At 46.1% G+C, this 13,037-nt stretch overlaps 1 protein-coding gene across 1 annotated transcript; it reads left to right on the plus strand.

The window, feature by feature from the left end:
* Positions 1-6,220: 6,220 nt before the first annotated feature.
* Atoh1 (atonal bHLH transcription factor 1) lies at positions 6,221-7,273 on the plus strand. Its single transcript, XM_052172565.1, has one exon. The coding sequence runs from the start codon at positions 6,221-6,223 to the stop codon at positions 7,271-7,273; it is 1,053 nt and encodes a 350-aa protein (XP_052028525.1).
* The last annotated feature ends 5,764 nt before the right edge of the window (positions 7,274-13,037 follow it).

The raw sequence follows: 13,037 nt of genomic DNA on the forward strand, positions 1-13,037 counted from the left end.
GCTTTGATCCTACACAAGGGACAAAATACAGCTAACTAAGGAATGCTGACAGCAAGAGAAATGGTCTTCCTTAGGGAAAGATACACCAACTTGTTATCCAACACCCAACAGGTCAGCCCTGAGAGCATACACACTAGTAACATTCTACAGACTGAGCAGATTTCATTTAGGAAAATGTGTGTGTGTGTGTGTGTGTGAGAGAGAGAGAGAGAGAGAGAGAGAGAGAGAGTGCATATGCATGGGCACACGTGTGATATGATATGTGTATGTATGTGTGTAACAACAAATAATTTTAAAAGTTGGTAGCATAAATTTGAAAGAGGGAAAGGATAGGTATAAGAGATAATGGGTTTTGAAGAAGAAATGGGAAGGGAGAAATGATATAATCCCTAAAAGAAAACTTTACAACAGAGATAAGTGGGGGAAATAGAATAGGAGGATTAGAATGGGGCTGTGAGTGGGAGGGCAAAGCAAAGAAGGGATTATGGGGAGGGGCAACTAACACTAAGGCCTTCTGAAAAGCCATATGGAAACCTACTACTGTAGATGCTTCCTAAAATATATACATATATGAAGTGTACCTAAATGGAGTCACCATATAGTAGGGGATACAACCCTTTAACTAGACATCTCAAGTCAACAAGTGAAACCTCTAGTGCCAGAAATGGGTTGGTTACATCTTGTCGAATCATTGGCCAATAGACCACCACTACCCACAAACATCATAGGCTATTGCCAAAGCTATGGCTTACTTCCCATAACCTGATGGTAAGGCCCTGTTGCAGAAGACAACAGTCGCTTGTATCACCAAACATGGAGAAATGAACCTGCTGCCCAGTGAAGTTTCATCTCTGTGGACTATCCTTCATTGTGCTGGAAGGTACCCTGCATGCCATCAGAGGACAGAAGTGATCATCAGCTACACTTAGCCACAAGCCTGGTGCCCTGCAACAGAGATCTGCCTGCAAGATGCACGAGTAAGACAGTAGCACAATACCACAGTAGTAAATAACTACTTTTTAAATGGATTTAAGGCCATGAATTAGAACCTATACCTAACTAAGGTGGCCAAGAACCCATGACTAGATAGGTAGATAGGTTGTGGGTGTAGGGGACAACCTATTACTATCATTCTGCTAAAGGAACATAGCAATAAAATGATGTCTAAGGACACACCTGTCACATAGAGCATGTGATCCAGAAGGCTCCATGTTGCTAGAAGATTTTTATAGCTCTAGAATCAATGGTCTTTTGCATACTCTTGCCGTGGGAAAGACATATAAGGTCATGAAGCAAGACCATGCCATCTGCATCAGACAGCCTGTCTACCCGCCATTCCCAAAGTGGGTCCTGGTGTGCTAGTGGATCTAAGAGTGAGCTGCCAGGTGAGTGTAAGTCACTCTGCAACAGGAATGCAGATTGTATCTGGATGCCATAGCAAGTCATAAGTTTGAGGAAGAGGGCACAGCAATAATTTGGTACATTCTGGAAATAGTGCATTCCAGATCAAAATGTGTAAATTCAGAAGCTTGAGCAAGCTCCACAGGCAGATGCCCAGCTCCTTCCATTATTTAGTTCTATCAAGCTGGCTACCAGAGGAGAAACAGAAGGAAATGCTGGGGGTGTGGTTTGCGGATCACATGACTTATGTTTGAAAGGTGACAGAGGCCTCTTGTGAATTACAGTCTGGCTTAGTGTTGTAATAGAAGGTTTAGAGGATGCCCTCCATGATCAGCTTTGTTACCAGCTTCATGGAAAGAGGGAAGTAGCCTAGGGTAAGACTGCATGAAAATTCCTTGGGAGTTTCTGACCAATCGGGACCTGAAACAGTGACACTGAAGAGTAGGGACAAGAAGATGTGGGGACATCACGTACAAGGACGTGCAGGCATCAGCATGAAGTGTGCACCAGCTTTCTTTCTTTTACAAATATTTTCTGGTGCACTTCTCCAAGCACTGATAAAATAAGCAATAAAGATCACTCACTTAGAGTGAAAGGCAGTCAGCTTCCTTGATGAGGCTTGCATAATAGATCCCAGAACCGAATGCCTTAGCAGTCAGGATGCAGGGAGACAGAACAGATACATGCTAAACAGTCACACTAATAATTATTTGGTAATGACTACCAATACCAAAGAAAATAAATACAGTGTGCCACAAGAGTTACACCACAAGAGGATATTTCTCCAGGAATCAGGGATTGTTCCTTTGAAAGCTGAGTAGAAGAAAGTTAGGAGAGGAAAGAACAGGCAAGAAAGAAAGAGCACATAGGTGATGCTCCCAGGTGGAGACAAGTGTCTGGTGATGCTCCCAGGTGGAGACAGTGTCTGGTGATGATCCTACGTGGAGACAGTGTCTGGTGCAGATGAGCACATAAGGCTGGTGTGGCCCACACATTCCTTTAAAAAGAGGTTGTTTTTGAAGGAATTATGCAGCCATCAAAAGTAGGATGAAGCATCAAGTAGTTCCCCAAAACTAAGTTTTGGTAGTTTGCCAACAGTGTGGCCTAATCTAGAAAGTCCAGCTTGGAATTGGGCCTCAACTGCCTTATCCTTACCTCTGCTAGCCAGGGAAGGTTGGTGACATTCAATTTTGCAATCTTCACACCATCATAGAAACAACCCAGACTCAGCATCCTAACCAAGGCCAAATAAGTTCATTTCTATCATTACTGGCAATGTGAACTTCAATGGTATAATTGAGGCAATATTAAAGTCCTGAGTGATAGGGTCAGCTAATTTTCAAAGTACCACATTGCAAGTAGTACTTATCAAACATGCAGTGAACTCATTTACTCTGTCCATATTAATAATTTATAGATCATATTTTGCGAAAGTTTAGGTAGCTTGCCATTATTCTTACATATTTTGATACTAAATTGTCCTGTGTGTTGTTGATAGCTGTTTCAAGCAGACTTGTGTGATCTTTTGTCATGTCTCCATTACTCGCTGAGCACTTCCTTATTGTTTGTATGTGTGTGAATGTAAGTTTTTGTGTGAGTATGCATGTGTGAATGTGTGTGTATGAGAGCATGAATGTATATTTGCATGTATTTGTGACTGTATGCTTGTGTGAATGTGTGTGTAAATGTGTGTGTGTGTGTGTGTGTGTGTGTGTGTGTGTGTGTGTGTGTGTGTATGCTCATGCGCGTGAGCTTCCTGTCTTATTCTGGAAACTTAATCTCCCAAGAATCCTGGATCCTGTTTGGAAACTTCAAATCTGATTGGATATGTTCATGGCTGATGTCAGGCTCTGAGAGTGAAAAGACTGTTCATAGAAATACATTTAGGTGTTCTAATAACACTCTTATCTGTGTCTATTTATATGTCACTTATTTATGTGTATTCAAAACTTTAAATTCAAATAAAAATCTCAATTTTTAACCCAAGCTCTTTGTAAATTTATATATTTATAACTAGATCTCTGATAGCATTAAGCCTCTGATGTTTTTCTCAAGTATTTATTTTTCTGTGCAATTCTGTAAGTGATTTGGTGTCCATAGACAGCGAGGGCTTCAAGCTGAGCTGCTACTGCACCATCCGACACCCATGAATGTTCAGTCCCCTCCATGTTCTGTCACCCCAATCGGAAACTTCCCCAGGGACACTCTGCGCACAGTCAGCAGGCTCCACTCCCGCAGACACTCCAGCCTACATTACTCAGCTAATGGAAAGGAGAGGGGAAAGGGAAACAGATCCACGGTCAAAGCCAAAGAAATACCATACCTCTAACTACAGATATGTACACAGAGTCCCTAGGGGTCCGAATCCATCCATTTCTTTATACAGTAATTGAGATGTGCTCTTTAAAAAGAAATTATACTAGTGGGTGTTATGTAATTCTGATAGATTGGGACCACTGGTATAAAAAGTATTGCACAAACATTTGTCTGTAGTCCTTAAGTGTGTCTGAGCATAAAGAAAAACAAGTATTTGGAAGTTTTGTGGTCAAATTTAAAATACAAATAAAATACCCGGAGGATATAAATCCCAGGAAAATTTGAGCACCTTGCTCTTTTAGTACTGACATCTTGTGAAAAACTTCTGTCTTCCATCTCACAGTGCAGAGAAGTCACAGAATGAAGAACAAAGCCTTCACAGCTTCCTAACTTTTCCAGACTCTAGCTGCTCCTATTTCTTTCATACACAAGTGGAGATGATGGGTCCCTTGGTTACTGGAAAGTCTTGCTAGTCAGACTGTGAGTGACAGATAGGGAAGTTAGGTACAGTGACAGTGTTGGTTGATTTCAACCTTACCCAGGCCAGTCTCCAAAAATACATGAGAATGCTCTACCCTCCAAATAAAGACATTACCTTTTCCTTTATTTTCATCAAGGGTTGTCTTTTAGGTTTGGGGTACTTGTCTATCCCTGTCTATCACTAGAGTATTTCCGCAGAGCTTAAACTCTTAAAAAAAAAAAGGTGTGTGTGTGGGGGGGGGGGCTCCTAAAATCTGTCAGACAGGGACTGTTCTTTATACAACAGATAAATGGGCACACTCACTCGAAGGGGAGAAACAGGTGAAGGCTGACATATCACGCTTAACTTTGAACTCTCTTCTGTCCTTCTCTATCTTGTTGAGATATAAACACTAGTTTACTCCAACCGCTGAAATCCTTCGCACAAGGAGCTCCAGATGGCACGTTGGATCAAGTCCCTGCTAGCGGAACATTTCAACCGCACTGGACCCTGCAAAGACAGGTTCCAGGGAGCTTTCTGCGGTACCATCTGCCGGAAGACGAAAGTCCTCCTTGGATAGCAACCACCCTGAAAATCGAAAGCACCAGTCACAGTTGCCACCCACTCTGGTGCCCCAGGGACCAAGAAAGCCCCAAGCTGGAGAGCACTCGGAGCAAGCCGGGGCGTGTCCCGAGCCAGGAAGTTACTGATTGGCTCTTTGTGGTAAACTACCAGGCTGAGGGCTAAAGAGGTAGGAGGGGAGAGGTTTATAGAGGGAGTGAACACCCTAACTAAACAGAGCGAGACAGGTGGGTTTGACTGTGGCTTCTGGGCGTTTGCGCAAGAAGCCACGCGCAGCAGTAAACCGGGGCCTCCCGAGGCAGCAGTTTCAAAATGCCCAGAATCACAAAGAACTCCAGGACCTTTTGCACTAATTCCCGCAGCCTCCTGTGGCTCTGCGTTTACTAGTCCTACCCTACGAGTGTTGAAACTGGTTGTATGATTCCTTGCGATGCAGACTGAGATGCTAACAGTCGCTGAGGAACACGCTCAAAGGCTCCTGGGACAATCCCGATTTTGGTATAACTATATCACAGCTTTACTTTCAATTTGAAAAAAAAAGGGGGGGGGGCTACATAAAGAATCCAAGTACGATGTGGACCAAGAGATGCAGACTGCAGACGTAGTAGTAAAAAATTAAGAAATACGTTCCCAGAAGCGAATGGTTTTCACTTTGCTCTGATTTTTAATTAGACGCCACTTAACACTTCAACAAATTAAATGTGCAATAGGTGAGAGCTTTATACACGCCTCTCTGTATGTATTTCTGTCACATTGCACATGAGCGATTTTACGACTTTCTAGAGAGCTGTGACCCAGACTTGGAGGGAACTCAGGGCAGGCGGGGTTCACTAGGTTGGTGCCTTGAAGGCTCTAGGCTGGTCCTGCTGGGCCAGGAGCCGCCTACCCTGGGTTCTGTAGGAGCTGGGGCCACTCGGACACAGCCTGGAGCCCGCTCCTCCCCCACTCCCCACTCTCTAGCCCTTGGGAGGTGACACCCTCAGGAGTCGAATTACAGCCCCGCAATTAACATATGAATTTCCAGAACAGACTAGAGGGACAAGGGGGAATTTTTTTTCCCCCCCAGAGCTGGAGCAGGAGTCCTCGGCACACAGTAACTTTTCTCTGGGTGTAAAAACTCTTTGATTGGCTCCTCGCACGCGCCTGCCCGCCCCCTTCTTTGACTGAGCAGACACGCGACTGGCGCAAGGAGGGGGCTGGGAGGGGAGCCGGGGGAGATACACTGGCGCGTGCCGCTTTTTAAAGGGGCGCAGCGCCTTCAGCAACCGGAGAAGCTTCGTTGCACGCGACCTGGTGTGTGATCTCCGAGTGAGAGGGGGAGGGTCAGAGGAGAAAAAAAAATCAGACCTTGCAGAAGAGCCTAGGAAGGTTTTTGTTGGTGTTGTTCGGGGCTTTTCCCCTTCATTGAACTGGGTTGCCAGCACCTCCTCTAACACGGCACCTCCGAGCTATTGCAGTGCGATGTCCCGCCTGCTGCATGCAGAAGAGTGGGCTGAGGCAAAAGAGTTGGGGGACCACCATCGCCACCCCCAGCCGCACCACGTCCCGCAGCTGACGCCACAGCCACCTGCTACCTTGCAGGCAAGAGACCATCCTGTCTACCCAGCAGAACTGTCCCTCCTGGATAGCACCGACCCACGCGCCTGGCTGACTCCCACTTTGCAGGGCCTCTGCACGGCACGCGCCGCCCAGTATCTGCTGCATTCTCCGGAGCTGGGAGTCTCCGAGGCCGCGGCGCCCCGGGACGAGGCTGACAGCCAGGGTGAGCTGGTAAGGAGGAGCGGCTGTGGTGGCCTCAGCAAGAGCCCCGGGCCGGTGAAAGTGCGGGAACAGCTGTGCAAGCTGAAGGGCGGGGTCGTAGTAGACGAGCTGGGCTGCAGCCGCCAGCGAGCCCCTTCCAGCAAACAGGTGAATGGGGTACAGAAGCAAAGGCGACTGGCAGCGAACGCAAGGGAGAGGCGCAGGATGCATGGGCTGAACCACGCCTTCGATCAGCTGCGCAACGTTATCCCGTCCTTCAACAACGACAAGAAGCTGTCCAAATATGAGACCCTGCAGATGGCCCAGATCTACATCAATGCTCTGTCGGAGTTGCTGCAGACTCCCAGTGTCGGAGAGCAGCCACCGCCACCGGCAGCCTCCTGTAAAACTGACCACCATCACCTTCGCGCCGCCTCCTATGAGGGAGGTGCGGGCGCCTCTGCGGTAGCTGGGGCTCAGCCAGCCCCGGGAGGGGGCCCGAGACCTACCCCTCCCGGGCCTTGCCGGACTCGCTTCTCCGCCCCAGCTTCTTCCGGGGGTTACTCGGTGCAGCTGGACGCTTTACACTTCCCAGCTTTCGAGGACAGGGCCCTAACGGCGATGATGGCACAGAAGGACCTGTCGTCTTCACTGCCCGGGGGCATCCTGCAGCCGGTACAGGAGGACAGCAGCAAAACTTCTCCCAGGTCCCACAGAAGTGATGGAGAATTTTCCCCCCATTCTCATTACAGTGACTCTGATGAGGCCAGTTAGGAAGGCAACAGTTCCCAGAAAACTGAGACAACCAAATACCCTTTCCAGTGCGCGCGGGAAGACCCGTGACAAATACCCCTGCACCCTTTAATTTTTGCTCTGTGGTTATCGTTGTTAGCAATGACCTGACTTCGGACGGCTGCGGCTCTTCCAACCGCCTTCCTCCTACCTCTGCTTCCTCTGTAGGTAGATACAGTATCGTTATATGTACCTTTACGTGGCGTCGTTTCGTGGTCCATGCTGCCAATATGCTGCTAAAATGTCATATCTCTGTCTCTGGTCTGGGTTTCACTTATTTTATACCTTGGCCGTTCATCCTGGTTTGTTGCGCAAACTCACAAATAAGGGAGTTAGTCTTCCAAGTTGTTTCCCCAACCGCTTGAGACCCGCATTCGATGCTTTACTGAACAAGGACCACTGAGTTGTTAAAATGAGGGGCAGATAAGAGTATCTGTAGACCTTAAACACCGAGCGTGTCTAGCGGACCCAGAACACACGCACTTCATCACTGGCTGCTGCGCCGCCTTGAAGAAACTCAACTGCCAATTGCAGACCAACTTTTGATTTAAAAAAAAAAAAACAGCCAGTCATAATCACTAAACTCTTTGCAAATGTTTGGTTTTGCAAATGAAAATTTTAAAAAATATGTAGTGTCAAAGGCGTTTGGTCAATTTTCTTTTGCTTTGTTAACATTAGAAACGTTATTTATTATTGGGTATTTGGATCCATTTCTACTTATTTGCTTTTTTTTTACATTTTCTACTCAAGATCATTTTATTTTGATTTAGCAAATCCAGTTGCCATTGCTTTACATATGTATGCTCTTTTACAAATGATAAAATAAACTTGAAAAAAACTTGTAGTTGTCACGTGTTCTATTCCAGTAAAACATTAAAAATAATTTGTAAGTGGCCTCTTAGAAATTATGAGATTTGCTGTTTGGAAGAATGATGCAAACCTTACAGTAACACCAGATACACAATAAATTGTGAGATCAAACGTACCCAGCTCTGCATCATGGTTTGCCTTTTGTTGAACGGGATCTTCCAGTGTCCTTACTTCTAGAGTCAAAAATCTCCAGGAGAAGCCAATGCCCTCTGTCTCCACGGCTCTGGTCCATGCTGGTTAATATCACTGAAATTACCTATTTACACTCACTCACACACACACACACACACACACACACACACACACACACATAGCTGAAAACTTTTTAGGTACACATGGCAACTCATAATCTGAAGGGTTTTTTGGCAGATATTTGTAGAGATATCTGCAAAAACAGAAGGGAACAATGGAAAAGAACTTGACAGCAAAGATAGATTGGAAACCATTGTTTCAACAATAAGCTAGAAGTCTTTAATATTGCTGACCACCAATAACGTTTTTTTTTCTTTTCAAACTCACTTCTTCCGACACAAAACTAGCATTTGCCTTTAAATTTTTCCCTCAGAACAAACCAGTCAAGTACCTTCTAAGTCAGCTATTAGACTCATCCCAGGTGTCCATATGAGGCAGGAATGTATTTCAGGATCTCAGGATCAGAGGTCTTGGGAAAGCTAATGCAGAATGTGTAGAGAAGAGAAATCAGAACTTTTACAATGCATTTGATTGGCTAATTTGGGCGTTGTACTATTCATTAAACTCAAGTGTCCAGAATACTCTCTGCCCGGTAAATGTCTCTGAAATTGAGGGGTGGGCTATAAGCAAATCCATTGTCTTCTTTGTGGTAACAAAATGAGGGTACCCCACAAAATAAGGGGGTTAGTTTGCTAGTTCTTGTATCCTGTCATCACCTTAGTACAAGGAAAACTTCACAGATTGCATCTGTAGAAAAAGCGCTGCCCTGGAAGCACAGGTTTTCTTCCATTGTGCAAGAATTGCAGGCCACTGCTGACCACACCGGCTACAGTGACTTTCCATAAAAGCCTGTCCAGGGAAGTTTAGCAGTTCTGTCAGCCAGTTCTCTGGGAGTTCAGGGTGGCTAGGGACACTTTCCAGGAAAGGAACAATGTACCTACCCTTAGATAACCCACTAAGCCAGGCATCAAATATCAGGAATCTTTATATTGCTGAAAAGCTAACAACAGCAAAAAGCCAGACAATTGCTTTGGACACATTTTCATTTCTCTCTTACTAAACAAACCAGAGAAAAACATATGAACAAGACCAGAGAGCCAACTCTTATGTGTTTTCATATTATTTGGCTTGGTGTGGTCTTTCCTATGTGTGTGTGTCAGGGTGGTGGTGGTGGTTGGTATTCTTTTACATGCTAGAAATTCGAGAAAGGAAAGGGGGCACAAAGTCCTTTTCCTCCCAAATAAAACAACCCAAATTTTAAAACCACTCATGTATACTTTGTGTTAACCAACGAGGAAAAATGTTTCATCGATGTCATTTTTTGTTGATTCTGAGAAAATAGAACTAGCACAGGTAGCTCCCTCCTCCACTGCATTTTATAGATAATGAAATGGCAACTAATCACACATTTCAGAGAGTACCAGTTTCCACGGCTGCACATGACCTTCCTGATCACTGGATCAGGGAGCCTGCCCGCAAATTTCTTCTTCAGCAAAATGAATAGTTGGGAGTTGGGTCTGTCTAAGGTCCAGATGGATGTTAGCTGCACAGTGAGCACAGCTTCTACTTCACCTCTCTTAGCGAGGAATTCCCGTTTGCCACCTTCTCAGGAGGGAAACAATTGTATCAGAATTTCAAACTTTAATTCTGTATAACGTTGATGGAAAGGCAATGGAAAATTCTTCTATCTCATCCAAATGAGAACAAAGTCAGACTATTTTGTGGCAAACTGCTCAACGTTCACATTAATACTTTAACCTCTTTTCTTCGTCCCATTCTTTTCCTTTCCTTTCCTTTCCTTCCTTCCTTCCTTCCTTCCTTCCTTCCTTCCTTCCTTCCTTCCTTCCTTCCTTCCTTCCTTTCTTTCTTTCTTTCTTTCTTTCTTTCTTTCTTTCTTTCTTCTAATGCTGGCATTTTTTTTGAAAGAGATCCACTCCAAGGTCCAGCAATGAAGTTTGCATAACAAGCGTTTGGCAGCTCCCCCCTCACACCCCATTAACAAGCTGTAACATATAGCTGCAGGTTGCTATAATCTCATTAATATTTTGGAAACTTGAATATTGAGTATTTCTGAGGGCTCATTCCCCATATGCCAGACCACTCCTGCCATGCTGACTGGTTCCTTTCTCTCCATTATTAGCAATTAGCTTCTACCTTCCAAAGTCAGATCCAAGTATCTAAGATACTACCGAAGGCATCAGCTATGTGTGCAAGTTAGGCATGCTTAATATCACCCAAACAAACAAAGAGTCAGCACTTCTTAAAGTAATGAAGATAGATATATCGGGTTAGTTCTTTGGGACACTGCTGGTGTTATCCAGAGTTTTCTATACTTTAAGCAGCTTGTTTTATATTCTCTCTTTGCTCTCAGCCAACCAACATTTTTATTTGTTGAGGGTTTTGGCTCACCACACTTTTGGAAACTTATTTGATTTCACGGGGAGCTGAAGGAAGATTGTTTTTGGCAACAGGCAAGTTTAACACGTTCTTCATGGGGTCGTTGCGAATGGCACATCTACCAGAAAAGGAGGGGGAGTAACTTCCTCCTTCCGAACCTGCAGGAGACCAGAGCTTTCCCGACGTCGTCTTCCTGTTGATTTTCAAGATTTAAAACTGGCCCCAAAGTTGTAATTTTATTGAAGTGTGTCTTGGAATATAAATCTCTGCTAACCTAAAAGTTCGAGAAAGGAAAGGAAAGAAACAGAACCACTTGCCAGCTACAACCTAGACAGAGCGCTTGCTGGAGAAACGTGAAGACCATGGACAAGGACGGGTGGTAGTTGAAATGTTTGCAGTTCTTTTCTTGAGAAGGCATAGGACACAGGGTAGGGAGGAGCTAAAATAAAGTCACACGTACTTTTAGTCTTTTCTACACCCCAGGCCTAGAGCCTCCCCAGGCAAGAAGTCACCCCTTTGCTTCTTGGCTCCTAACTGGAAAAGGCAAAAGGGAGTGGGGAATGGGTTAAATCCCAGGACACAGGGGAGAGGCAGGGGAGGAGAAAAGTCGGAGGGAGATAAAGGAAAGGACAGGAACCAAGAAGCGTGGGGGTAGTTTGCCGTAATGTGAGTGTTTCTTAATTAGAGAGCGGCTGACAATAGAGGGGCTGGCAGAGACTCCTGGCCCCGGTGCGGAGCGTCTGGAGCGGAGCACGCGCTGTCAGCTGGTGAGCGCACTCGCTTTCAGGCCGCTCCCCGGGGAGCTGCGCGGCCACATTTAACACCGTCGTCACCCTCCCCGGCCTCCTCCACCTCGGCCTCCTCCTCGTAGACAGCCTTGCTCGGCCCCCCACCGGCAGAGTTTACAGAAGCCAGAGCCTCTTGCCGCCTCCCGCACTCTCCCGGGCCCCTCTGGTCCCCAGCTGCGCAGCGGGAGCCGCCACTGCCCACTGCACCTCCCCGCAACCAACCGCCCCGCCAGAAAAGGAGCTCGCTAAAGCCAGAGCCAAGAGAAGCCTAGGGGAGGGGACGAGCACGGCGGCAGCAGCGGGAGAGCGCGGGGGCAGCGGCACCTGAGGCAGTGAACCAGCAAGGATGGGGAAGCCAGCGCATCCCGCGCGGGTGGGGGCCAGAAGCGCTCCCCAGCAGCCGCCTGGCATAGAGCTCCGCCTGCTTGGAGATCCAGTCTCCTTTCCACCTCAAGACAGGATTTCCTCAGTCTGATTCTCAGCCTTTTTTTTTTTTTTAATGCGGTTACATCTTGAGTTTAAAGGCCAGTAAAGAAGACCTAGGTCTTCCACTTGTCAATCACATGTCCCTCACTCATCTCTCCTTTGCTTTTTAAGAAGAATGAAGGGCACACGGATTTTAGGTCCCTCTACATCGTCCAGGGTCAGCTCTGCCTCTTTTGGGCCCAAATTGGACTTCTGTGTCAAATCTCTAGAGAGGCAGGACTCATTCTACAAGTCAGCTCCTTCTACCAGGCCTAGAGGTTCCTCCACCTGGAGGTAGACATATATTACCAAGAGCAAGTACGGGAATCTCTTTAAAAGCCCTATTCTGATTGTAGAGTCAAGGTATCTGAAGAAGGAGGCTAGAAGCCCTGTCTGACTTTCTGCTCTCTACCAACTCTTGGAAATCCATGTTCACAGAAGGAGCTAGGATTAAGAGGGATCCTGCATTCCCCAGGCCCATCTGACACAGCCATTAAGGAGCAGGCATCATTCTGTGTTTTGGGAGAGGGCTGCACTCCAGCTGTCATAATAGGTCTTTTCTTTTTCCATAATGGCAGATGTTTCAGAAAACCAGCTAACAGATTTTTTTTCCTAAAAAGTGTTTTGGTTTTTTTTTTTTTGTTTTGTTTTGTTTTTTTTTTTTAAAAACCCAAGACACATTAAATCAATAGGTGGGGGAAACAACTTGAGTCTGCATTTCCTGGTTCCTGTGGTGAGTCGGACACCAGCAGACGACTTCTAGAGCCCAGACAACTCAGTCTTCAATGGACTCCTTGACACTGCCTATTTATGACCTGAGCCTAAGTTTCCCTTTACCCCATCCACACTTGTTAGTGTCCCCCTACCCACCCCAAAGTGAGAAACAACCTTGCTTCTTGGATCTCAGGGCTTGGCCTCATTCTGTCTGTTTTCAGGCTAAGGAGTCTGAGGCAAGCGTCTGCAGGGGACAGACAGCTAAACAAACGAGCAGAGAGATGTGGAGGCGGGGCTACCAGGAAGTCCTAGGCTTAAGT

The sequence above is a fragment of the Apodemus sylvaticus genome, chromosome 2 (genome assembly GCF_947179515.1).
Source record: "Apodemus sylvaticus chromosome 2, mApoSyl1.1, whole genome shotgun sequence".
NCBI lineage: Eukaryota > Metazoa > Chordata > Mammalia > Rodentia > Muridae > Apodemus > Apodemus sylvaticus.

What these genes read in the sequence shown, in the direction of transcription:
- Atoh1 (XM_052172565.1), top strand. Translation starts at nt 6,221, where the DNA reads ATGTCCCGCCTGCTGCATGCAGAAGAGTGGGCTGAGGCAAAAGAGTTG.